The sequence below is a fragment of the Bos taurus genome, chromosome 4 (genome assembly GCF_002263795.3).
Source record: "Bos taurus isolate L1 Dominette 01449 registration number 42190680 breed Hereford chromosome 4, ARS-UCD2.0, whole genome shotgun sequence".
Taxonomy (NCBI): domain Eukaryota; kingdom Metazoa; phylum Chordata; class Mammalia; order Artiodactyla; family Bovidae; genus Bos; species Bos taurus.
The window spans coordinates 47,338,462-47,362,267 of record NC_037331.1 but is presented as its reverse complement, the minus strand read 5'-3'; the positions used below and the strand labels follow the sequence as shown (position 1 = coordinate 47,362,267).

The following is a 23,806-nucleotide window of genomic DNA, read 5'->3' as shown; positions in this document are numbered from 1 at the left end:
CTGAATCTGAGCCAGAGACAAAGGTGAGGAACTGCGCGAGGGGGACGGGGAGACGGACAGAGGGAGGCTCCTCAGCCCCCAGCCAGTGGCGTGACTTCAGGAGGACTCAGAAAACGGGCCAGGACTGGGTAAGGATAGGAAGGTGCCAGCGGGGCGGGCGAACAGGCTAATCGTAGGAGTGGCGAGTCTGGGAACGCCCCCCTCCCGGCCCCGCCCCCACCCCGCAGCGTAGGGCCGGGAAATGAAAGCCAAGCGTGCTCAGGGGTCACGGGCCGGGGCGGCCCCTCAGCCTCCGGCTTCCCGGGGTGGGCGTCTCCGAGAAAGGCGCGTGCCTCACGTCCTTCCCACCCCGCCCCCTGCTATCTGCGCACGCGCGGCCTCACCCCGCCCCTCGCGTCCCCGGCGGAGCGATGGGACGGGGGCGGGCAGCCGGGGTGAGGAGGCCGCCGGGAGTCCCTAGATTGCCGGCGCGCTCCGCCTCCGCCGCCGCTCCACCGCCGCCGCTTCCCTCGCCGCGTCACGGCTCCCGGGACCGCCCTCCTCTGGCCCCTCCTACTCGCTCCCTTTCCCCCTCCTCTTACCCTCCCCCTCCGACCGATCGGTGACTTAAGCAACGGAGCGCGGTGAAGCCCATTTTTCTCCTTCCTCGCAGCCGCGCCGGGCAGTTCGCGGCGCGCGGCCCCCACGCTCCCGCCCGAGATGAATGCTGCGGCAGAAGCCGAGTTCAATATCCTCCTGGCCACCGACTCATACAAGGTAGAGGCTCGGGGAGGAAGAGGGTGCGTCGGGGAACAGCGCGAGGCTGCGGGGCGGGGGCGGCCGGGCTGGGGTCTTGGCGCTGGGGAAGCCCCGAGGGAAGGCGCGGCGGCGGCGGCGGCGGGCGGGATGGGGCAGGTGAGGCTGGCGCCGCAGTTGGGAAGGAGGCTGATGGAGCAGTGATGGAGGGATGGACGGCAGGAGGCGGGGCCTGGGGGGTGCGTGGTGGGGCGGTGCGGCGAAGGGTTGAGGCGGGCCCGAACCGGTTCCCCGCACTCGCCGCCCGGGGCTCCGGGCAGCTCAGCGGCCCGACGGCCGGGGCGTCACTGGGTGAGCTCACGCCTTCCCCAGGAGTGCGGCCTTTTGGTCCTGGGCCAGGCAGGGCCGGCCTTGGTTAGGGCTTGCCTGAGGAGAGCAGGTCAGTTAGGTAACGGCCCCTGGGATTCCGCCGTGGAAAGAGGGAGTCAGGTTTGAAAAGTAGGGTTTCCCCCGCGGAGCTCAGTCAAGCAAGCTCACCCCTTAGTCGGCAGATGTGTCCCTCCTCGAGGAAGGGGTGGGCGAGGTCTAGTAGGGCTGCTGGAGCCAGCCACGTTCTTCTGCTGGTGGCCCCGGTGCGGAGGACCCTTATCTGTCTGTTCCGGGGAGCCCTGCTCGATTCCCCAGTCCCACTCCATTGGGCTCGGTTTCAAACTCCTCTTTGCGTCTGGTGATCACTCACACTCCTCATCGTCTGTTGCAAAGGCCGATCTGCCTTTATTCCATTAGAACCACTTTGTGATTTCTGTGAAAAGGAAAGTGAAACACAAGAAGTTTAAAAAAAACTGTAGTTAACCTAGAGAACATGTTGAGAGGACACAGCGTTCTGTTACTATGGCTATTGGACGCTTGTATGTATAGGTGTCCCGATCATTTTATTTGAAACTCACATACATTAATAAAGGGAAGAGTGGTTAAAGGGAAATTTGAAGTAAACTGGATTATACTTTACTAACAAGCTTTGTTATCCGGGACACCTAAAAAATGACATGTCAGACTGAAAACTCCACTTTCACAAAATAAGTTTCAGTTTTTACTTGAGCAGCATGGCAGTTTGGAGTATAGCGATTAAAGCATGTTTTCAGATTTTTTGTTCTTTTAGTTTTTTTCTTAAATATTCCAGTATTTTCGAGAATCCCATTTTACCTCTTTTTTAACTTTTTTTCCTAGCTGGTTTAAGATTCTACTTTTGATAATTAAGGTGGGTTATTATTTAAAGTAGAACCAAGTTTCTTTAAGGAGTGGTCTTTTAAATGGAACTTTAAAATGGAAATCTACACAGTTGCAAGGAGACCATAGTGCTATCAAGGATGGTTTACTTGTTCTTCTCTTGTGGTTACTTAGTTCATGGTATTTTGAGTGTTTATTTAATAGTGATTTTAGAATGGTCTCATTCACAGTTTTCGAAAACTTTATCCCCTTAACTAAATCTTTAAAATAATTTTCAAGTGTTTTAATGTATTAATAACAAGAAAGGTAAGTTTTAACTTTTAAAAACAGTGTGCAAGCTTCTTTAGTTTGTGGCTCCTCTAGCTATTGTATATAAGGAATGTAAAATTGCTTTAACATCAGTTTCCTGGGATGAAAGGTAAGAGTGGTTACCCTAATGTTTTCTAATCTAGCTAGGCATACTTAACAGCACTATTAGAATTTGTACCTATTTAATAAAGTTTATTCCTGTCCATTTCAAGTCAGACTGGTTGGTGTATTTATCCCCTTCCTAATATAAAACCTTTTAAGAAGATTATCATCTTAGTAACTAACATGTTTCATTTCCCACCCTCCCTCCCAAGAAAACCCTCAAGAGGATTCAATCAGGTTGATGTTTTATTATACCAGTGGTTTGCAGCAGTCAGTAAAATAAATTGTGTATTTTACACTTGCAATTTAGTTTTTAAGTTTCATTTTCCTTACATTTTTGGTGGTACTTATAGCCTGTTTCGGAGAAGGCAGTGGCACCCCACTCCAGCACTGTTGCCTGGAAAATCCCATGGACGGAGGAGCCTGGTAGGCTGCAGTCCATAGGGTCGAGAAGAGTCAGACAGGACTGAGCAACTTCACTTTCACTTTTCACATTCATACATTGGAGAAGGAAATGGCAACCCACTCCAGTGTTCTTGCCTGGAGAATCCCAGGGACGGGGGAGTCTGGTGGGCTGCCGTCTATGGGGTCGCACAGAGTTGGACACGACTGAAGTGACTTAGCAGCATAGCCTGTTTATCATTTTTGCTTTTTTTTTTAATCTTCTTGGATGAAGAGGAGACAGCAACGGTAATCTTGAGTCTCGAAGCAGTAGAATTACACTTCTATTTGGAAATTACCTGAGAAGATTATATACACATCCTTATCAGTACTTACATACTGTTGGCCAGTTAAAGTAGGGAGCTAGCAGCTTTGGTTGTATTGGTGGAACAGAACAGAACAAACTAAATTGTTGATTTGTTTCTTTTGCAAGGGGTGGGTTGGGTAGAACTGAAGTAAGGATAATTGGCTGTCTAGGCACTCTAGAAAGGTATTTTGCAAGTAGATAGAATAATGTCCAAGCACATGACAACATGTAGAAATTTTGTTTTTGCTTGTATCCTTTCCAGACAGTTCAGGACAATTTGGACTAAAGGGGCATTTAAAATATGTATTCATTTCTGTAATCTCTTACTTCATTATACATAATGATAAATGAAGGAAATAGATGAATGTGGTTGTTTCTTCTGTTTTCATCCTGGGTTCTTGTTACAAATGAAAAGGACACTTAATCTTAAGTGTTAACCACTTATATTTTCAAAATGGTTTAAAGAAAATTATCTACTGGGTTATATTTACATTGTGCTAATAAGCCAGCTAAGGAAAGGTGCATTGGGGCTGGCCTTAGCCATTGCGGTGCTAAAAAAGTATTTGGAACATTTTTTTGTAAAGGAAATAAGTCATTTTTTTCCCCACTTATTTCTGGGATGACCACTGATCAGTTTCCAACTAAATGAATCAGTAAAAGATTCATTTCTATTCCATTCTTCTTCCCCTTCTATATAGATAATGTCTGTAACAAACTACAGCAGAGAGTAGTTTTACCATTTCTGAACATTCTACCTGTTAGCAGGTTGAAATGGAAGATGTTGTCAATTCAGACTCAGTTGGAAAAAATAAATAACAGGCAGTGGAAGAAAGAAATCTCTAAGCAATTTACAGTTTAAGCCACGTCAGACACATAAGTTATGAAATGTGCTGTCTAGTGTGGGTTGCTTCTCAAAAGGTCATTTTAAACTGGTTATCTTGAATTCAACACATTTTCATCCATTAATTAATAAATATTAGAGACCCATTAGGTATTATAATGGGTCCCATCACTTCATGGCAAGTAGATGGGGAAGCAATGGAACAGTGACAGACTTTATTTTGGGGGGCTCCAAAATCACTGTAGATGGTGACTGCAGCCATGAAATTAAAAGACACTTGCTCCTTGGAAGAAAAGTTATAACCAACCTAGACAGCATATTAAATAAGCAAAGACATTACTTTGCCAAAAAATGTCCGTCTAGTCAAAACTGTGGTTTTTCCAGTACTCATATGTATGGATGTGAGAGTTGGACTGTAAAGAAAGCTGAGCACCAAAGAATTGATGCTTTTGAACTGTAGTGTTGGAGAAGACTTGAGAGTCCCTTGGACTGAAATGAGGTCCAACCAGTCTATCCTAAAGGAAATCAGTCCTGAATATTCATTGAAAGGACTGATGCTGAAGCTGAAACTCCAATACTTTGGCCACCTGATGCAAAGAACTGACTCATTTGAAAAGACCCTGATCCTGGCAAAGATTGAAGGCGGGAGAAGAAGGGGATGATAGAGGATGAGATGGTTGGAAGGCATCACAGATTGGATGGACATGAGTTTGAGTAAGCTCCGGGAGTTAGTGATGGACAGGTGGGCCTGGCATGCTGCAGTCCATGGAATCGCAAAGAGTTGGACAGGACTGAGCAACTGAACTGAACTGAGGTATTATAAAAGACAAAAGATATCCATTACAATCTAAGATGGGTGAAAGTTGATTTTAGAAAAGTTACAAAAGGCTGTATGATTTATGTATGGTGATTAAGCACCCAAGGTAGCTTTTTGAAAAACAGCTTGCTTCCTCATAAGTGGCAGAATAACAAATCTTATTTGGGCATTTTGGGGTTAAAGATTTGGGGCTAGATGACAATCATTCCTATGGGTAAGTTAGTCCTGCCTCAGACTTGAGCTACCAGTGTCTTCCTCTGAACTGTTCCTTGTTTTTCAAAGTTGCTTCTCCTTCACCAATTCTGGACACTTAAGTATGGTTAAAACAGCTCCAGTGGCAGCCTAAACCCTGTGAGAAGTGTGGTCCTGCTGCAGTTTGTATGTCAGAGAGCACCTGTGCATTCTTAGGATAGCGTTTTCCCAGTAAGTTTTATATTATGAATTACAGGAAAAACCCAGGCAACAGAAATAAAATCCTATATGTAAGTCATGAATATACTTCATAGAAAAACTGGATGAGGCCAGCAATAATTGTAGAGTATCTTGCAAAACAAAAATACCAGAAACTGATAGCCTTTTTGTCAGTTTATGAAATCTCTCTTAAAGGTGTGCCAAGAAAAGGTTCAAGTTGCTAGGAATTCTACCAGAGTCAAGGGAAGAGGCAGCATAATGATAATGGCTGGTTTTATAATTTCTCCCTTCACTAAAATAATATAATCCCCAAATCCTTAAATTGTATTTTGATGTTAGTAGTGCTTTATAAGCCAAATAGCAATGAGTCATTTTCTGGAGCAACAGAAGGACAGGGGTTGAGAAATCCTGAATAATATTGAAAAGAAGAAAAAATCCATTATGATTTTTGCTGTTTCTGGCTCATTACTTTTGAAAAGGTAGAGAGTCTTAATAAGTGCCTCCTACAAATGCCCTTAGATATTACACAGGTAACATAGCTTCATTTGTGACTTCGAGTCTGTTACTCCATATGCTCTTATATACACATGGTAGTGTTGAAATGTTGGCTTGTGATTATTTCTTAGTGATTATAACTGTGAAAGTAGGTTAGTAGTAGTTACCTTTGGTCATGTGATACCAATGTGGGAGGAAAGCTCTTGGAAATATATTATGTCAACCTTATAGGAAATCTAGAGAAGCTCAGGAGAAAAGTATACTTTGCTCTCACTCTATGCAACTGTAATACTTCTCATATTTCTCTTGAACTGTCATACATGGTTAATTGACACTGGGAGTGCAGTTTTTAGAAGCTTATTTTTTCATGAAGTAAAATCAACCACATAACTGAAATTTAGATTTATTAGAAGAGCTACATTTTCCCTTGTGTCTCTGTTCTTCATCACACATATATTTATGTGCTGGCGGGATTCTGTTAGTTGCAGGAAGGCTATGTCAGTTTAAGAAACATTTTTAGGGGTAGTCTTTGTGGAGAATATTAAGAGAAATTTGTTATTTTCTCATTTTATAAATTTAAATTTATTGTACAGCCATTTTCTCAAGTGGTGGAAGTTCAAGGCAGTGCTGAAAAACAATATGATTTAAGAGTGCTCTTTTGGCAGGTCACTTAATTTTGAATATTATGAAGCTTTTTGTTAGTGTTTACTTACCATACTTAAAACTAAGCTCTTGATTTCCCTACCCAGTCCTTCCATGCCTTTCCTCGTCTCAGCAAATGGCACCATTATTCACTCAGTTGCTCAAGCCAAAAATCTAGGCAACATCATAAAATTCTCCCCCTCTTTATTCCCAAATCTAATCTATCAGCCTACTTCTTCAAAGATATTGAGTCATCATCTCTCACCTGATCTGAGTTTTGGCAATAGTCTCTTACTGATACTCCTGCATCCACTCAGGTCACCCTGTAATCTACTCTCCACCTCTGCCAGGCTTGTCAAATGTGAATCAGATCATAATCACTCTAGCCTAAAGCATACCAGTGGCTTCCCCACTTGAGGTAGCCTGTGAGTCTTATGTGATCTTGTCCCTGCATCTCTCTCTGACTTCATGTACCTCCTCCTCATTCTCTAAGCACCAACCACAGTGGTCTTCATTTCTGTTCTGACCTTTCCTATTTCCTTGTCATTTAGATCTTGTTCACATGTCACTATCTCAGAAGAAGCCTTCCTGGCCTCCTATTTAGTCTCCCATGCCTTAATTTTTCATAGCATCCATCTAGCTCTGAAATTATGTTATGACCTCTCAGCCCTCACTTGGAGAAGGCAATGGCACCCCACTCCAGTACTCTTGCCTGGAAAATCCCATGGATGGAAGAGCATGGTAGGCTGCAGTCCATGGGGTCGCTAAGAGTCGGACACGACTGAGCGTCTTCACTTTCACTTTTCACTTTCATGCTTTGGAGAAGGAAATGGCAACCCACTCCAGTGTTCTTGCCTGGAGAATCCCAGGGACGAGGGAGCCTGGTGGGCTACTGTCTATGGGGTCGCACAGAGTCGGACATGACTGAAGTGACTTAGCAGCAGCAGCAGTAGCAGCAGCCCTCACTAGCCCAGTGAGACTAGGGACTATGTCAGTCTATTTTACTTCCCATCCTTAGCATCTGAACCAGTGCCTGATTACACAGCAGGTAGAGTATATATTTGTGAATGAATTAACTGTTTATAAAATAAAAATGTATTGATTTGAATTTCTGCTATATCATCTCATTTTCTGATAAAAGTTCCAAGGGGCTTAGGGTGACAAGTTTAGCAGAAATGAAGTTTAGTAAAATGAAGAGGACAGTAAACTTAGCACAACTAAAATGAGCTATTTTAGAAAATATTTACCAAGAAGCTCTGTTTAAAAATTTTTTCCCATTTAAACAATGTATATAAACAGTATATAAACAGATCGGAACATACTATTATATTTTATTCTTTTCAAATATATTGGCTGTTAGTAAGTGGTTGATAGTAAATTGTTCCATAGTTAATTGCCAGAGAGTTTGCTGATTGTTTAGCTGAATTCTTAAATAGTTCTTTTAAGTTTCTCCAAAGATTTTAGAAGTCATACGTTATATCTAACTAAGCCTAGACAACTTTGTATTTTTAATGTTTGTTTTCAGAGAGAGATTCTGAATACTTACGCAAAGGTTTTAAGTACCATAATTAAAGAACACAACTGAAGTAAAGCTTTAAAATTATATAAACGTATTTCATTATTGTCCATAACAGGAACTGTATTTGTAGGATGGAAAATCTTTAGTATACTTTTAAACCAAGGTGGAATTAAATAGCTTAGGTACATTTCCATTTAGCTTTTGACTGCTTGGTCTACTCAGAAGAAGAAAATAATTCATTTGCCTTCTAATACTTTTAAATCTGATATAGAAAAAGTAAACTATTATAAACTATTAAAGGTGCACCATTAAGTATGTGAACCTTGAAAAAGGTCCAATAACCACTGAGTCACAACTGTGAATCTTTGTTCAAATTTTACTTCTTCAGAGCTGACTTTTCTCCCACCTCACTGCTTATTCCCACTAAGGAAATTGGAGTTATTTAGATTGTAAACTGGACATTTTCATTTTTATATACATGTATATAAAATGTATATATTTATATGTATACATATATACATTGTGTACATTTTCAAGTGGTGATATCTTTTTCTAACCAGTTTCTTAAGTAGTTAAAGTAGTAATCATTTATTACTGTGATTATCATGCCTATATATACATATGCATGTTTTTGCATTTTAATGAATCAGCTAATAGACTTAATTGCTCTGGATTTTGTATTGGCTTGGAGAAGGAAATGGCAACCCACTCCAGTATTCTTGCCTGGAGAATCCCAGGGACAGAGGAGCCTGGTGGGCTGCTGTCTATGGGTTGCACAGAGTCAGACATGACTGAAGCGACTTAGCAGCAGCAGCCTCTGTATTAGCTACTTCACTGAACTACTTTTTAAATCTGAAATTTACACTGGCATCAGCCCCTGAGTTCTAACTTTAAAAAACTGACATGTACTTCTAGGGTTTTTTGTTTTTGTTTTGGCCTCGCCATGCAGCATGTGGGCTTTCCTGATGGCTCAGACGGTAAAGAATCTGCCTGCAGTGCAGGAGACCCAGGTTCAATCCCTGGTTTGGGAAGATCCCTGGAGAAGGAAATGGCACCATACTCCAGTGTTCTTGCCTGGAGAAGTCCGTGGACAGAGGAGCCTGGCAGGCTAGGGTCCATAGGATCGCAGAGAGTCAGACATGACTGAGTGACTAACACACATGCACATGAGGAACCTTTGTTCCCTGATCAGGGGTCAAACCTATACCCCCTGTGGTGGAAGCACAGCGTCCTAACCACTGGACTGCCGGGGAAGTCCCTATGCTAGGTTTTGATGAAGCTTCCATATACCTTGTAATATATAGATAACTGCCTGTGTGTGTTCAGTCCAACTCTTTGAGACCCCATGGACTACAGCCTGCCAGGCTTCTCTACCCGTGGAATTTTCCAGGTAGGAATACTGGAGTGGGTTGCCATTTCCATCTCCAGGGGATCTTTCTGATCCAGGGATCTAACCTGCGTCTCTTGCGGCTCCTGCATTGACAAGGGGTTTCTTTATACCACTGCATCACCTGGGATGCATAGATGAGCAAAACAGAAAGTTGCAACTCTTACCTGACTTAGGCAACAGACCACGTATTAACAATAAAGATTCACCTCCAAGGTTACCTGTAAGCAGCATCAGGGGGCTATTAGACAGAGTTGTAAGTTGCTTCAATGAGAAAGGAAACATATTTTAAACATTTGTGACTTTTTTCCTTTCTGTATTCATTTTAGAGTTTTTGTGTTAAGCCACAAAGATTCTTTAGGTTAAAGCCAAGTTTTACTTGGATTGAGATTGTGCAGCCAAACAGGGAAAACATTAGTTTTTCTGAAACTTGAGATCAGAAGTAAACAGGGAAAATGGTTTATGTCCACAGCAGTCGTCCATGAAACTCATCTGCAAACATTTATTCCACCATTACCCTGACTCATCACCCTATCTGTAAGCTTTAAGGCATTATTATTCCTATTTTTTCAAATAGGAAAATACACAGTATTCTTCTAGTTGTTTTTTATTGGTAAAATATTGTAACCATATTAAAATGTAATAAATTCAGATTATAATAAACACAGAAAACAAAAACAAATAAATTTTCAACAGTGGCTCTTACCTAAATTCATGGAAAAGAGATTTGTAATAACACCTCTTCATATCTTTAAATCCACAAGGATTTAATGTTGTAATTGTATAGGCATATATTTTGCAATTCAGAGGTGGTTTGAGAAAAAATTACAGAACAGGGTATTTTTTTCCACTGCTGCTGCTGTAGCTTTCATCCAGGTTTTCACAGTGTCACTATGAAGACTAGAAGAGATCGTTTCCAGTACCTCACTATGCAGATGGAGAGCCTGAAGAAGTCATTGACTATTGACTTGATGAGCGTTCCACACTTAAATAGTAACAGTACCAAATTCTGCTTTCAGTTCATTCTTGTATGTTGTATATCCCCCCAGGCAGCTGCTTCTCTTTCCCAAATGAAGACTGTTCACCAAGAGTAAACGAGATACCTTTTTTTTATTTTTCTCCCCAAGTGTCCAGTTCTATAGAGGCTATGTACTTCCTTAAATCCAGTCTGTTTATAAAAATTTATACTCGCCTGTGATTTTGAATTTAAGATACCGAAGTATTAACAGTGTCTTAATCATAATGGGGCTTCCCTGGTGGCTTGGTGCTAAAGGACCCATCTGCCAATGCAGGAGACATGGATTCAGTCCCTGGATGGAGAAGATCCCCTGGAGAAGGAAATGGCAACCCACTCCAGTATTCTTGCCTAGGAAATCCCATGGACAGAGGAGCCTGGCAGGCTACAGTCCGTAAGGTTGCAAAAGAGTTGGACATGACTTAGCAACTAAACAACAATAAGCACGACACTTACTTTTTATTCTTTATCGCCGGAAAAGAAGCTCATCAATAGCAAATCAGTATATTTTATCTAGTTTTTACATAATTTCAAGTTATTCTGTTCTTCTGGTATTTTCTAATTCAAGTATTTCTCTTTCATATAGGTTACTCACTATAAACAGTACCCACCCAACACAAGCAAAGTTTATTCCTACTTTGAATGCCGTGAAAAGAAGACCGAAAACTCGAAAATAAGGAAGGTGAAATATGAGGAAACAGTATTTTATGGATTGCAGTACATTCTTCATAAGTATTTAAAAGGTATTGCTTTTCCTAATATGTTTAAAATACTGTTTTCATATACCTCTTCATAGTTGTTCTCCTATACTGTCATATTTTATTATTTGAAGTAACTTTTTGAAGAGTCTAATTTTGATATTAATTACATTAGGGGTTCTTTTGAAATTTTTAGAAATCTGTTAATTTGAAAGCATTAAATTGTATAATTTGTATGTACTTGGTGGTCTAAATAGGAGAGAGATTTTCTGAAACTAATAAGCTTGGGAAGAAATTTAGAGAAGTGAATAATTTTCTGAGAGTCATCTGGTTTGTTGGCAGACTTTAGTCACTAATTCAAAATAAAGGATTTGTTACTGACCTGGAAACTCATTTTGAGTTGTGATAGCAGTTAGAATATGTTTATGCTAGTCAGTTTTACCTTAAAGGCCTATGTTTCAAAACTACTTGTAACTGTAGAGTTAGTCTCAAATGCATTTTAAAGAAGCAGAATCCCCAAAATAATTTTTGTACTTTATTACTTGGAAGTCCATTTGGAGGGTGGGGAAATAGTTCCAAAGGTTTCTATACATTTTGGAAAACTTCATTTTTACCTTTTCAAATAAAAGTAATCTCAGAATTGAATACAGATTAAGTTGAATTTTATGCAGATAATTTTTTCTGTAACATTGGCAGTTTTAAGATTAGATAGTTGAGATATGTTGTGCTATTGAAAATATACTTGGATATCAAAAGTACTTCATTACAACACAATTACCCAAGATGTTTTAAATAAGTTTACTAGTGATCTTATTTAGAGAGTTACCAAAGACTAATGTTACACTTCAATTTCCTTCAGCTTAAAAGCTTTATAAAGTGTTATTTATTATTAATTACAGCTAAAATATATGGCTTGTTATAGGCCAGCATTCTAAGAACTTTTATTCAGATGTCATAACTCATTTAGTTCTCACAACCACACTATAAGTAGGTATTATTCTCATTTGATAGATAAAGTTAGCTAAAGGTGTATGGGGGGGCGGGGGTGGCAACAACGTAGGAACTGTGAAAATTATTGGATTGTCAGCCTCCAAAGATATACTTTATGAATAAAGTAAACAGGTTAACCTGGAAACCACATGTCAAAGGCTTACTCTCAAATCTGAAGACTGTATAAATTAACACAGGTTTTTTAAAAATCTCCCTAGAAGTGAATTTGTTACTGTAATTTAAAATATATATACATACACACATATAAAAATCTCTTCTACTGCAAATTTGTTTTTCACATAATTAACTTTTATGCTTCTGCTTATGAGTGGTTGGAAGTGCAGATTCCTTTTCTGACTCTGCTGTTGACTCTGGGTAAATCATTTAACCTCTCAGTTCTTGTTTTTTAATCTATAGAATGTGTGAAATAGCTAGAGACATTAATCCTATGACAACTCAGCAATTCACAGCATGCCTTCAGAAATGTAAACAGGAGATGTTTATTTTTTTAGGTAAAGTAGTGACCAAAGAGAAGATCCAAGAAGCCAAAGAGGTATACAGAGAGCATTTCCAAGATGATGTCTTTAATGAAAAGGGATGGAACTACATTCTTGAGGTAAAAAATGTGTATTTTGTATTTTGGTTTTACTTTTAGTTCAAAATTTCTTGCCAGAATTTGAATAGAAGATTAGGCTATACAGTTGATCTTTGAAAACCAGGTTCGAGTTGCACAGGTCCACTTCTACATGGAGTATCTTTCAGTAGTAAATACTACAGCACTACAAGCCTGCAGTTGGTTGAATCTGCAGATGCAGAACCACAGATACAGAGGAATTGCGGTTACAGAGGCTGGCTGTAAGTAATACAGTAATACTGTAAGTAAGGCTGACTGGATTTTCGACCGTTGGCAGGGGGTGCCTCTAACCCCCACATCGTTCAAGGATCAGCTATAATTACAACTATTGTCTGTATGGGAACCTATAACTAATATCTATTTAGATATTCTTGTGAGAAGTTAAAGGTACGTTTAATTGTTTTTCCTCATGATTAGTATCAAGAATCTATAGCATGTCTAAGCAGTTTGATACAATATGTATTACAGTTTAAATAACTAGCAAATCAGAAAGGTGATTTAATCCTTTATCTGAAAATACATATGATTAAGAAAGGGCGTGGGGCAGCTTGAAAGTTTGAGCCTATTTTCTGGACTATAGAATACCTAAGAAAATAGATGGTATGAATCTATCACTATACAATTCTAGGACATTTCCTTTACTGAATAGTTAGAATAGTTTGGTACAGATCTGTGAAATGAATTTTCATTCTTTATTGTACTGTAATATCCTATCTAACACATTTGGGTTCCTTGCTTAAACTTTTGGGCATCCAAAGACATGGAAATTGAGTTAAAAGTTGAATTGTCCCCTGGCCGTTTTCTATATTACATAGATAGGTGGAGAATGGGATCTACTGACATCTTTCCATGTTAATTATCTCTAAAATGAATGTGTTTTTCATTGTAAACTACCAAACACAAAGTGATAAGAAATGCTTTAACTTTCATGCCTATATTGTAATACTGAATTTTACTATTTGGTAATTTTGGCTCCATGAAGAAGTTGGGTAAGCTATCTGCTAGTTTTCCATATCTTAAGTAAGGTCAGTAAAATCTATTGGCTAACTACCTCATTTAACTCATTTGATTTGTTTTGAGGATAACAATTATGGTTAAGTTAGATGCTGTGCTTAGTAATATAATTCTCAGTCGTCAAGGTGGTAAATCTTTTCATTTTATATTCAGAGAATCTTAGGGATTCATAGATTCTCTAGAAATAATCTTGTATAATCCGATTTTACAAGCATAGAATCTGAGACCTCGAGAATCGTGAATTTTTTTTTTTTTAATCTAGTTATCTTGTCCCAAATCACGTAAACTGCCAGGATTTCTGAAACAACCTACCTTACTAGCCAAAAGTTAACCAGCTTTTAACTTTAAAAAAGGGGAGGCTTAATTAAGTATCTAGTAACATGTAGCTACTATATCCTCAGCCTAATCTGGGAGAGACTTGTTGCTCTTGGATGTTGATTGCAAAAGTTCTAGAAACTATACTTAGTTATAGTCTACTACCAAAATAGTGTGAGGTCTACTGCCAGTATAGAGAACACCTATTCAAGATTCTTCTACTGGCAGAGAGTTCCTTTCTTTTTAGTTTGTTCATTTTATTTTGCTCTCTAACAGCAGTTCATTATTTAATCTTCCAGTCATTAGCCTTTCTTTGATGGAAAAGAAGACTACTTAGAAGAAAGATAGTGCTCTTAGAATATGTTGGAATAAACTCTTTGAAGGGGAAAGAAGAGGAAAACAACTTTGTTTTGAAATTATCTTCAAGTGACAATTTTTCTTAGCAAAAGTACTTTGACAGCATAAAATTTTAAAAATTAGTAATACTAAACTGTTAATCATAATAGCTAATTTTATTTCAGGAGGATAAACATATTCTGACCATATTACTAGCAATATAGTAAGATCTACAATTGTAATTTCTCTGACAATAAGTTTAGCTTCTGTAAAATATGTAATGGTAATGGTGTACCATCTGTTGAATGAATAATTTCATTATTGTCTTTTACCAGAAATATGATGGGCATCTTCCAATAGAAGTAAAAGCTGTTCCTGAGGGCTCTGTCATTCCGAGAGGAAATGTTCTCTTCACAGTGGAAAACACAGATCCGGAGTGTTACTGGCTTACAAACTGGGTTGAGGTGAATTGTTTTTTGTTTTGCTTTTCATTCTTAACATTAATTGTAGATGTAAAAACCATTCAACTGGAATTCTAGTTTAAAAATTGCTACTAATGAAGTTTATGTAACCTCCTACCACTTCTAAACCTCTCAGGCCTCAGTTTCCTCACCTATAAAATGACAGTTGGACTAAATAATCTTTAAATTACCTTCCAAAATCTAATCTTAAATTGTAAAAAATCGTTAACAGTTAAAACTCAGCTGGCCTCCATCTTATTTGTTGCAATCCTAAATATATACCACCATAGAGAAAGAGTATAAAAACAGCACAGGTACATCTTTAGTAACTTAAGACTTTTAGTAATCGTTTTCTTTATTCTAATCTAATCAGTTTAGGGCCTAGACTCTACCACCTGGTATTTCTCATCTAAATACATTCAAGGTTCACTATAGAAATTTCACCCTATTATCTGAGAGGTGATTACTTGGTGCTTTGTATGCTTTATCTCACTAGTTTATTGGTAAAACTAATTTGTTATATTATAAAATAATACATTTGGGATTCATTTATAAAGACTAGAAGCAGTTTAGAAAAATTTTTAATAGCCTAACAGGCTCTGAAACAATGAACAATTAACTAAAATAAAGATTTAAAATAGTTTACTGTTATGTGTTAAAACTCTGAATTGTGAACTCAGAGTAAAAGGAAACATATTAACACTTCTCATACTCCTTTACTGACAGATACTTTATTTTGAGGGGATGAAATTATAAAAAAAAGTAGAAGAGTTCTTAAAGAACCACATCATCTAGTGTATTTTACCTTCAGTGCCAAAAGATCCCAAACAGATAAATCTTACTTTTAAAATCATCATTTATGAATCACCTTTTTTCACTTTTTTTCTTTTTGGTTTTCTGGTTGAGGATTTAGTCAATAAGTACTCTTACCCTGTGTTGAATTGGAGTCTCATAAAGCAGATATTTATGACACAGAACTAGTTCCAAGTCTACCTTGCTTTTCATGTATGTTTTTCTTTAGAAAGTGAAAAATACTAGCCTTGAAAAAAATTTTAAGTACCTGTTTTAATTATCATTATTTAGATGTATTTCACTAAAAAAAAAAAGTTGATGTTTTTATAAATTGTGGACATCTTAGTTTGTTAGCAAATATATTTTTAAAGATTATTAAATACAAAATCCAATATGAGATTTAGATTTTGAAGGGAAAAAAGTTCCCTATTTTCATCTGCTTATCAAGTTTACCTTCTAATATATATTATTTAAATAATTTCAGTCCTTGGTATGTATTTTTATCTAAGGCACAAAAATACATGTTCTGAAACAGTCCCTTTCTGATAGATCCTGTGGTTTTTTTTTTAATTGTGTTTAAATACCATGTCTCCAGAAAACACTTTCTCAGAATGACTTTGCCTCTTCTGTGGGTTAGAGGATAGAGGTGGTTCATCTTTGTCTTAGCCATCTCCCACCCAAGTTTACTACCTTGTAAATCCAATCTGTTACCAAATCCAAAAAGCTTGTTATTTAAAAACTTAAGATTTTCTTCAGGAAATGCTTAATTTAAAACATTTAAAATAATAGTGCTTAGTAGTATTCTTTCCATTTCACCCTCCCAGTATGTGCAAAGTTTGTTTTTTTGTGGGGTTTATTTTTTGGCCTCATTGCACAGTTTGCAGGATCTTAGTTCCCCAACCAGGACTTGAACCAGAGCAGTCAAAGTACAAGTCCTAACCACTGGACCACCAGGGAATTCCTTGTGCAGAGTTATTAGTAAGATTCTTTTATTCACCATACACTGAATTTTAAAACCCAGTAAAATTACTGAATTGCTCTATCAATTTTAATATCAGTGCTAGAAGAAATCTTAGTCCTCAAATCAGATTTCAAAATGTATTTAGGAGAGCTTAAGAGTTCTTCAGAGGTATCTCAGACTTAAGAGGGGCTGAAGAATGAGCATGTTGGGCTAAACTTAACAGTTTCTTCCAACCAAAAAAACAAAACCTTTTTGCTGTTAAAAATCAAAGGTGACTTTATAAACTATTACACTGATCAAATGCCCTCATTTCACAGATGAGGAAATTGAGCCCTGAAGGGCAAAGGGACTAGTTAACAGAGTAGGTCCAGTCCCCTTCCCACTATACCACACCCTTTCTCATTCTTTGAAATTCTTTATTCTGCACAGTAATGATATAATGAACACTTCTTAAATAAAACTTACAGGTTCTTTTACTTTAGTCTTAGTTTTCAACTAAAAATTTTATCTTGATTTGTGTGGGCAAATTTCTGTTTTGGAGAAGTTTCCAACAAGGCCTATTTTATTAGACCTTGGATTAACCCAAACTAACTTGCCTTTTTTTCCCTTGCTTACATCTACAGTGATCTTTTTTAAAGGGGAGTGATTTTATTAAGAGTATAATTTAAGCTGATTTTGTTGGACTATGGAAAGGAAATGGTGATGTGAAGGATCACTGTGTCTCATAGTTATTTCTCTCCTTCCCTGGCATTTTTCGAGGGGTAAGGTCAATCTTCTACCTTTATAACTCAACTAGAGTTTTTCACATTATGTTTTCTATCTTTCTCATACTCTTAGATAATATCATTCTAAGTTAAAATTATGAGTTGATTGAATTAAATCAGCAAATGAATATTGATTACTAGTTATATACCCCAGAAGTGCTGGGCACAGATATTAGAGTAAGGTATGTGTTACTTAACAGCCTTTGGAGGAGGAGCAATTTATTCTTAACTAAACACTAATACAAGCACAAACGCTAAATTGGTAGCAGAAGTAGTGAATTCTGTGTATGGAGGAAAAAAAACCTTTTCCATTTCATGAAGGTATTCTTCATGAAAGAATGAAGAGTTGAGGTATTCTTTGGACGACAAGTAGCCCAAAGGAGACTATAGCAAAAAAGTGGAATATATCATAAAGGATAAACCTTTAGATGATAAATAAGGCAAGATTGCAGAAGGCCTCAGATTTCAACATGAATTGGCCTTCTTCCTCTGTGGAATAGATAGCCACTAAAGCATTTTAAGGAATGACACAACCTGAATAAAACTCTGCTTTAGAAGGATAACCAGCAGCAGTATAAAGAGGAAGAGAAGCTAAAGATTAGTTAGAAGTAGGATACTCATAGGCTGGGGCACTGGAATCACTGAAATTACGAAAGAAGAATTTCAGAAGCAGAATGCTTAGGTAAGAGGTGATTTGTCATAGAGTTCAAGTTAGGAGTTGCATCAGTTTTCTACTGTTATATAACAAACAACCCCCCACCCCCTCACAAAAATGCTGTTATTTCTCATGATTCTGCGGTTGACTGAATGGTTCTCTGCTGGTCTTTCTTGGACTTACGTGTCTGCATTCAGGTAGGGGTTCAGCTCAGATAAGGGACAGTCTAAAGTGGCCTCACTCCCATTCATGTCTGAACCTCAGCTTAGGTAACTGGGACTGTTGGACCTCTTTCCTTGACTTAGGCTTCTTTACAACAGGGCAGTCTCAAGGTTCTAAGAAAATGAGAGTAGAAGCTATAAAAAACCTCTTGAAACAGAAGCTTGGAAGTTATAAATATGGCTTCTGCTACATTCTTTTGGTCAAAAGCAAATCATAGGAACATCCCAGAATCAGGGATGAAGAGATAAATTACACCTCTTGATGGAAGGAGCCGCAAAGAACTTGGAGCCATAGTTAATCGCAAGAGTCTAATGCAGTTTTTCTTTTTAGGGGACTGAGTTGGGAAGTCCAAGAATAAATAATCTTTTTATTTTTACTTATTTTATTTATTGGTCACTTAGCTGGTATTCAGTAAAGGCGTGTTTTGTAAAACTTAGAAAGTAGCTTTTTGAGTGAGCACAGACTTGTCATCTTAGCAGCTCTTTCTAAAATTTTTTTTTTTCCTTTCTAAAATTTGAAGCTGCTGTAATAGCAGGCTATCTGGTTTACAAAAAGAATAGGAAATTATGATCCTAGAATGGAGGAGTGAATTCCTAAGTCGTAATAATTAATATAGTTGCTATGATTAGACATTTTTTGGAGTTGCCTGGAAGCCAAGGAAAAGGGGAGAAAACCAAGAGACAGTTCTTATCAGGAAGTAGCAAGTCTTAGTATTAGAAGGTAGCAATTCTTTCATTTCCTCATTTGGAAAACTCTATAATAGGAACTGAATTACAAAATAGGGACCTCAGAAGTAAACAGCGTATGCAGAAATGTTTCATGTGGCTCTTTTATAATGACTTTTGATAAATGCCAAGGACATAAAACATAACTCTGTGAATTGAATTGTCTAGTACTAAGCAAAAGTATCTCACATACATAACCTTCCAGTAGTCATATTAGATCCAAGGAAAAATTAGATCCAGTACTACCTAGAGGAGTGAAAAAATAACTTCTCTAGGTGTATACTATTCAAGGTGCAGTCCATGGACCAGTGCTGGTCCATGAGGTCTTCAGTGCAAGTCTGCATGAAATATAAAAATCAAGGATAAGCATTTAGAAACTTCTATAGCAATTGCCTTAGCATCCAAGTGTGAATATAGTTTATAAAACTATTGATCCATGATAGATTGAAAATAAATACATTGGTCCTTCATCACAGATAGTCTTCATAAAATTTGCTTCTTTGGAGCTTTGGATGGAAAAATAGGTAATTCAACATTCTCTACTGTTTGGGGCCTAGTTTGCTTATCCTTCGTATTATGGATTTGAGAGCTGAGCTCGGCACTGTATCTGAAATACATGTGGTAGGCTTCCCACCATACAGCTGAAATGTCCAATTGGTATTTCTACTAGTATGGCAGTCCAGGACATAACTCCAGAGAAAGCTAGGATTTTCCTCAGAAAGAATCCAATTTTTTATGTATTAATGTTTGTGGTTAATTTTATTACTACAGACTATTCTTGTTCAGTCCTGGTATCCAATCACAGTGGCCACAAATTCTAGAGAGCAGAAGAAAATATTGGCCAAATACTTATTAGAAACATCTGGTAACTTAGATGGTCTGGAATACAAGTTACATGATTTTGGCTACAGAGGAGTCTCTTCCCAAGAGGTAAGAAACTGGAGGGAACCTCAATAAAATATAGATTGTTGGTTAGGTTACCAGTATAAAGTTTTAGGAAGTTACTAGGAAGTTATATGGGAAGTAGGTCACATTTTGAAATTCCAGAAATTCAGTCAAGGATATTAAATACCTAATATGTGTCAGCCTCTGTTAAAGATACCTGAAATAATAGTCTTCAGTAAACATCTCCCTCCTTTATATATCTGATGGATGGATGGACAGATGACTAAATATATGTAATAAACATGTCAGATACTACTACTGAGAAGCACAAGACAGAGTAGTGGAAAAGAGGATGATGGGAAGTGCAGGTAGATTACTATTATTTAAGTAGGTCTCTTTGAGGAGGTAACGGTTGACTTCTCTTTAAAAATAACTGAAGACAGTAACTCCTTTGGGGGCTATGCTCTGTACTTCAAGTATAGGTCTTTTTCTTTTTTTGGAATTTGGTTTATGGTTTATTTTGCAGACTGCTGGCATAGGAGCGTCTGCTCATTTGGTTAACTTCAAAGGAACAGATACAGTAGCAGGAATTGCTTTAATTAAAAAATATTATGGAACAAAAGACCCTGTTCCAGGCTATTCTGTACCAGCGGCAGAACACAGGTAAAATTTCTGTTTTCATCCTTCTGTTATCTCACATTGGTTTTTCATAAATAAGCTTCTTCATTTTTGTAACTGAGTCATATTTTGTTTAACTACACAGATAGGTACTACAGTAAATCTTCTTTATACTGTATATAAAAACTGGTGTCAGGAAGGTAGACAAAACTTTTAACTGTCCTAATAGAAACAATTTAGGAGTTCTTTTTCTAACTTTTATATTGCTCTATGAGTTTTATTGTTTAAAAAATGTTAGCTTCTCTATTGCCATGTACAGATAAGTCATGTACTTGAAGTCTAGAAGCACTCATTGTGACACCTGGTCAGTGTTCTCTCTTTCCCTGCTCTTCTACATAACTTCACTTATCTTTGTTCTGGAAATTATCTTCTGAGCCCAGTACCTTGAATTGTAGATGAGCGAGTTAACCCTTTTGATGAAAGGAAGAGTGTTCAGATTCTTAGGTTTCCTCCATTCAAGTTAAACTAGAAAACTATTATAGTCCAGGCTATAGCTGCTCTGGTTCTAGAGTTAATTTTACTGGAAGTTAGTGGAGTTTTTTAAATGTATGCCAATCCTTATTTCTGATTCATACAACAAGAACACGGTGCTAAAACCAGCAATGAGTAAAGCTGAGCTTTGATCCCAGCAGTCTACTGGATGCTACAAGGGATGGAAAGACATAAAGAATTAATCCTATCTTTTGGATAAAAAGTACACTAGCAACATTCTGCTCTGTTAAAGTGCTCTTAAAATGATACAATTAAAGTACTGCAGCAGTGCAGAGGAAGGAGAAGTAGGGTCATATTCCACTGGTAGGATGAAGAAAGGCTTTATAGAGATAGTATGTAAATATTGACTTCTTGAATGTTTGGTAAAATTTAATGGCAGACACTACGGGATTCTTTATTCTCTGAATAAATATTTATTACGTACCTACCGTGTGTTAAGCATTGTCATGAAAGAGGCAAATATGGATGTGCTTAAGGAATAAGGACTGAAATGTATCTTGTACGGAGATTTTGTAGGTAACGTCAGGTGGGCTGGAAAGACAGGTTAATAAGTAAAAGGCCTCAAATGTATTTTCACATTGAATGTGCTGGGTTATTCTAATTCCATTTTCAAATGAGGGTGGGCATTTAAGTTTTTGAGCAAAGAAGTAGTGTCAGAAATGTTGTAGAAAGATCACTTTGATAGTGGGCTATCTTATGAATTGAAAAATAGAGAAAAATGAGAAGTTAGGGTTTATAGGAAATGTTGCAATAATTTTGAGAGATGATGAGATTCAGAACCAAGTGTCTAAATAAAAGAAGGGGATAAACATGAGCAGAGGCTTGGGAGATGAAATTGCTGAAATGATGACTTGAACTGGGGCTCAATAGAAAGTGGATTCAGCTAACGTTTACTAGCATTGCTCTCTTAGTAGGGACTTGAAATATTTTCACATGTAAGTTTCAAGACTAGTGAAACTAGGAAAATAAGAGTGACATTAACAGATCAAGATTTAAGGGTTGCAGTATTTTAATTTTTGGTCTTAGATACATGCATACCTTTTAAAAACTTACTAATACAGTACTAATAAAGAGTACTCTGTATTAATGGTTTTGTTTCAAAGTAATAACATCATGAGTGTGATACTACAAATCTGAGAATAAAGATATTTTCTTTAGGAATTTCATGTTAATACAGGGTGAAAATCTACTGTTTTTATAGCCTCATAATATTTATTACATCTGCAAATCTGACTCCTTAATATATCAGCTGTTCTTAAATAGATAAGTCTTTTTAAACAACAGCATAGTACAGTGAAAAGAGCTCTAGATTGAAAGTTGGGAAATAGGAGTGACCTTACAGCTGACATACTGGGTGGCCTTGGGCAACTCATTTATCTCTCTGTTCTTCATTTCCTCCATCCAAGCCAACAAAAGGAGGAACAAAAATTTTTGCATTTCCAACATCAGAAGGTCATTGAGGAAAAATGAACTAACATCTAAGATAACTTTAAAATAAGAAAATGCTAAAATTTAGAACATTGCCATTATTGTTATATTTTCTTAAAGAATATATGAATATAGACTTAGAAATATTCAATTATATACCTCTTCCTCAAACTGGAAATGTATCAAATATGATGCTGAAAATTGGAATGGTGGTATAAGTAGAAGTCACTGACCAAATATTTATGATCTCTATATACCAAATAAAATAGGTGTTATGATTGCATTATGTGGAGGGTGCTCTAGGAAATGTCTATGGGATGATGAGATACTCATTTTCCTCCCCAACAAAATGGATCTGGAGTCTGCGGGGGGCGGTGTGGAGGTGGGGGAAACCTGGGCTAAGGTACAGATTTTGGAAACTCACTATAAGGGTATTTTTAAAAGCTTTGAGTGGTTTTCACATAGGGAGGTATAGAGAGACAGACTAGTGCCCAGGTCATACTGAGGAAGGCGAGCACAGCCTCTAGGGGCAACAGAAGAGGACCCAAAGAAATAGGGGGAAAAAATCAAAACATGAGATACGTCAGTGAAGTCATTGGAAAATAAAGCTTCAGGAAAGTTCAAATGCCAAAGAGAAAGCAAGTAAGATAAAGACTAAACTATTAAGTTTTCTAGAAGTGATACACACAGAGTTAGATGACTGCATTGAAATAACCTCTTCAGAGTTGGTTCTTACATTGCAAAGCTCTCCAGTGCTAGTATTCTTTGAGCTTAATTCTCTCCCTTACAGAGAAAGAAAGAAGAAAAGTCCTGTCCGACTTAGTCGTGTCCGACTCTTTGCCACCCCATGGACTATAGCCTACCAGGCTCTTCCGTCCGTGGTATTTTCCAGGCAAGAATACTGGAGTGGGTTGCCATTTCCTTCTCCAGGGGATCTTCCCAACCCAGAGATTGAACCCGGGTCTCCCACATTGTAGGCAGGCGCTTTACCATTTGAGCCACCAGGAAGTCCCTTACAGAGAAGACCATAGCAATTCTTGATTTGAAGAAAGAGCTTTCTTTATCCATGTCTTAATTTTCCTTTCAACCGGTAGGTGCTTGCATGAAGTGGAGAGTAGGCATCATAGCTACTTTGTTCACTATAAAATAAATTTTATATAAATATGCTCTCACTCCATTTCAGTAGTTCTGGATAGCGAAGTCTGTATGTATCCCTGAAGTGTACATCCTCTGCTGTCCCCAGCATATCATTGACAGCATGAGAGAAGTTGTTTACTTTAGTCCTTTAGAGGGAAAAAGAAAACAGTTTCAAAAATAGTATGACTCTTTAAATAGTTTGGAGATAAACATATCTGCATGGGATTAAATGAATGGGTTGTTTCACTTGCCATTATTTTACTTTGGAAAATGAAGTAGAGGCAAAAACTAATAAATTAGGGAGAAAGTAAAATTACTGGGCATGAGAAAATCATAACAATTCTAAAATTATTAGGTTCTCATTAAGAATT

The 23,806-nt window shown here is 37.8% G+C and overlaps 1 protein-coding gene across 2 annotated transcripts in view; it reads left to right on the top strand.

Annotated features, from left to right (window-relative positions):
* The first annotated feature begins 361 nt into the window (after positions 1–361).
* NAMPT (nicotinamide phosphoribosyltransferase) overlaps positions 362–23,806 on the top strand; it is a 40,680-nt gene continuing 17,235 nt past the window's right edge. Inside the window, 6 exon segments of one of the 2 annotated variants that reach the window (NM_001244141.1) lie at positions 362–756; positions 10,835–10,991; positions 12,449–12,552; positions 14,571–14,699; positions 19,587–19,745; positions 20,227–20,363. In NM_001244141.1, the coding sequence (NP_001231070.1) occupies positions 700–756; positions 10,835–10,991; positions 12,449–12,552; positions 14,571–14,699; positions 19,587–19,745; positions 20,227–20,363 (743 nt within the window). In that variant the 5' untranslated portion in view covers positions 362–699. 2 annotated transcript variants of the gene reach the window in all.